The 3601-nt window shown below is 46.9% G+C and overlaps 1 protein-coding gene across 2 annotated transcripts; it reads left to right on the plus strand.

Moving 5' to 3' along the window:
• The first annotated feature begins 1124 nt into the window (after nt 1-1124).
• Nucleotides 1125-3175, plus strand: LOC103982017 (EPIDERMAL PATTERNING FACTOR-like protein 6). Of its 2 annotated transcripts, XM_065104467.1 has the most exons (4): nt 1125-1641; nt 2153-2190; nt 2259-2468; nt 2628-3175. In XM_065104467.1, the coding sequence occupies exons 1-4, from the start codon at nt 1506-1508 to the stop codon at nt 2820-2822; spliced, it is 579 nt and encodes a 192-aa protein (XP_064960539.1). In that variant the 5' UTR covers nt 1125-1505; the 3' UTR covers nt 2823-3175. The 2 variants fall into 2 exon arrangements, with proteins under 2 accessions (XP_064960539.1, XP_009397085.2); XM_009398810.3 differs by lacking the exon at nt 2259-2468 and having other exon boundaries at nt 1179-1641; nt 2628-3061.
• Nucleotides 3176-3601: the final 426 nt, after the last annotated feature.

Below are 3601 nucleotides of genomic sequence, written 5' to 3' on the forward strand. Positions count from 1 at the left end.
CAAAAGGACGGCTTGACCCAAGTCTGCCATGCTCCACTCACCGATGCGTCCCTTTCCTCCCCCTCCCCTCCGCTTACCTTCCCCATTATTTGGTTATCCTCCCTCTCCAAATGACCACCATGGCCCTCTCTTAATATCCATTCCCTTCTTTTTCGGATCAATCATGTGAACCACTAGTAGGTGTCCTCGTCAAGCTTGCTACACGCATGCCATCGCTACTACCTCTCTTCAGGAATTTGGTTCCCTAGTCGTTTTCAGATCATAAATAATTACACCATCCATGCACGTTTGGTGGATGTCTACGTCTTGCAATAGTCGTCTGGGTCGAGAGTCGAAGATCTACCGTTGGTTGCCATTGATCACATTATTCATTTTGCTGCTCATGTGGTGAAGGCTTTGATCTTTTGGCATATGCATGCCCTGTGCTAGCTTGTCGCGTGTGAATTTCGAGTAGGACATGTAATGAATCGCTGTATTATCCAAGTACTATTTTGCTTCCATGGATTCGTCATCGAGACCCAGGTCGTTCTCAGTTCATCCTGACAGATTAAGCATATCCGAAACCCACAGCGGTCGTCAACAAGTTATATAGGTATCGTCGAGCATAGGAGGAAGGATGACAGAATCATTGACACAGGCAACTTGCATCTCCGTTAGACCTAAAGTCTAAGCCAAGATTCACCGTCGAGTCCCACTAGCAAACACATCCTCACCATTCGTCAGATGTAACCAACCGATCTCAACTGCAGTCCCTCCATATCATTCAGAAATCTACCGGCCTTATTTGGACCACGAATACTACAAGTATCTCGAGACCACTAATTAGGTGTTGCTCTACTACTTGTGGTCATCTAATTCCACGATGAGACCGGCATCGATCCTTCCAATTCAGTTCTTTGATTCATAGGGACAATCATGCAATCATGGGTCCCTCAAGTTATGCATCTTGGCAATTCGACGGCGATAGAATCTTTTGTCGCATATCATTTTTATTTTTTATTTTTCATATTTCTGTCGACTGTGTAAAACCGGAATATACATCTGTCGTCGTAGCAAGAGGTTGCAGGTGAACACCTGAGCACTGCCATCATGTCCGAAGATATATTTTTGGTTAGTTTGATACACAAGGCCAAAGTTGTCATTTCAAAGAAACCTTGAGGAACCGGAGAGAAGGAAGGGAGTTTTATAATCTACGAGAGATTTTTACTAGCAGTTCTGGGAAGATACAAGAGAGCGAACAGTAGACTGTCAGCGTGCGAGAGAGAGAGAGAGAGAGAGGAGCACAAAGCGTTCTCACATGAATAAGATCAAATTGCTCTGCCCATCTTGTCCCAGAGGTGGCCTCATAGATCTGCTACTGCTACAGTAATAACAGAGGGAGAGAGCGAGAGTGAGATTAAGGGAGGAGAAAGGAGATCGAGACTAACTGTTTCAGATCTTGGCTTCTCTGCTTCCTTTGATCGGATCATTTGCCATCTGGTTTGGTTCGGTTTCTTATAAGCTTGATGGAGTCCAGAAGAGTGAGGAGGAGACATGGTTTCATGATGAAGGAGGCTATAACCTTGTGCTGCGGTTTCATCTTCCTCTTCTCTCTTTTTGCTGTGCTTTCGAGCTCTTCCTATCGCCGGAGCGTTCGTCTCGGTAAGCGGGATTCGATGTTCCTTCTTTCTTATATATTTTTTTTCTTTATCTTTTTTCTTGGACAGTTAGACAACATGAAGCATTTCTAATCTTTGCCTTCTTGTGTTTCTCTATTATTTTCTCCGTTTTTCTTCATCTTGGGCATACCGGTGGGTAATTTCATTGGTTGTTGTTTATATCCTCAGCTAATTGATTCCTGAGACAGAATGCATCTCCTCTACTTCATTTTAAGGTTTGAATGTCAAAGAGTCTCCTTCCCTTCATCTTAACCTGCCAATATATCTTTTTTCGTCCGTTGAAGACACCAAGATCACAAGCTATTATATCTACGACTTAGATGTTGAGATCCATTCTTCTTGATGTCCTCCGAATCTCTCCTCTTTTCTCCTGTCTGTTTCATAACCGATTGTTCCATAACCTTATCTTAGCATTTTGAGCAGCAGCTTTGGCATTGTGTGGTTAATTTTTTCAGCGTCCGTGCATAGTTACATCCCTGTTGTCATTGTCACAGGTGTTAGAAGCTTAATGGCGACTGACCCCCACTCTCAGGTGCTCTTCCTCTTCCTAATACTTTCTTGTTCTTTCTCCGATCACTACCTAATCGCCATTTAAGTAAGGCGTGGGCCTGGAGGGGAGCAAGTCACGCAGTCAAATTACGCCATTGTTCTTCTAAATCCTTGTTGAACGAGTGGCGCATGTTAGCCGGGTCAGCAAAGAAGTGGTGGCAAAAGAAGACGCGGGCGGCGGGGCGGGGGTGGTGTGGGGTGTGTGTGCGCAGTGTGGGTGTGCGGGGAGGACGCCTGAGGACACCGTCTGCCGCGCACCGTGTAAGTGGGGCCTCCCTGGTCCTCGGCTAACTTGCGCCGCCAGCTCACCCACGGGAGTCACTGATTGCGCGTCTGCAGGCCCCGGGGCCTGGCAAAGCACGCCCGCAGCTTTACTTTGCCTGGGTTATTCGTGCTAACTTGAAAGCCGGCTGGCTGCAGGTGGCGGTGGCCACGAGGCGGAGGAAGCTCGTCGGCGGACCGGGGTCGTACCCGCCACGGTGTACGGGCAAGTGCGACGACTGCACCCCGTGCAACCCGGTGCACGTGGCTGTGCCGCCCGGCACTCCGGTGACCACCGAGTACTACCCAGAGGCGTGGCGGTGCAAATGCGGCAACAAACTCTATATGCCCTGACACCATCGTCTCCGTGGAGTCCTGATCAACCCAAGGAACTCCGTGGGACCTTATATCTCCCTCCCATTGTTTTCGTCACTGTTGTATACTGGGGAGGGAGTACGCAAGACTGATACTCCTCGGCTGAGGACTGGAGTAGTAGCTATCATGGAACGTGGACTGACGGAGTCTTATCCTCTCGTGCGAAGCTAAACACGAGGAAAAGATGACGGAGACATGCATTTTGAAGTAGAGGAAAATTGATATATATATATATATATATATATATATATAGTCGACAGAGAAAACATGAGTGTCTGGTGTGGTTTTGATTGACGGAAAATCTAATAACCACTGCAATCGACACCGATTCACCTCTGCATCTAGTGATATGATATCCGGCGACGACTTGTTGACTTATCAAGCGAAGCTTCACCATTGGCTCACTACTGTCCGAAAAGTAGAACAGCTAAAAAGTGAAGAGATGTTTGTCTTTGTCATGCTTCGATTAGCTAAATATTAAACCAGTAGACATCTTGTCTGGTTAGCAATGGGTCGTGCCCTTTGAGTTGGGTCACCATCAATGAGTGTCGTCGAGAGTTCAATTTCCTTCAACAAGTGCATGTATACATACCTGAAAATGTACTGAACCATGACAAACCAAGCTTACAAGATCTCGATCAAAGTTACCCGCGGCGGAACCCGATAGATGTACTACTCGTTTTCGGAGGGTACTAGTTATCTGAACGCCCGAAGTGGGCTTGCCATATCTGAGACGTCCAGTCAACCAACTTAACGCT

This window comes from Musa acuminata, chromosome BXJ2-4 (genome assembly GCF_036884655.1).
Source record: "Musa acuminata AAA Group cultivar baxijiao chromosome BXJ2-4, Cavendish_Baxijiao_AAA, whole genome shotgun sequence".
In the NCBI taxonomy this organism is placed as follows: Eukaryota; Viridiplantae; Streptophyta; class Magnoliopsida; order Zingiberales; family Musaceae; genus Musa; species Musa acuminata.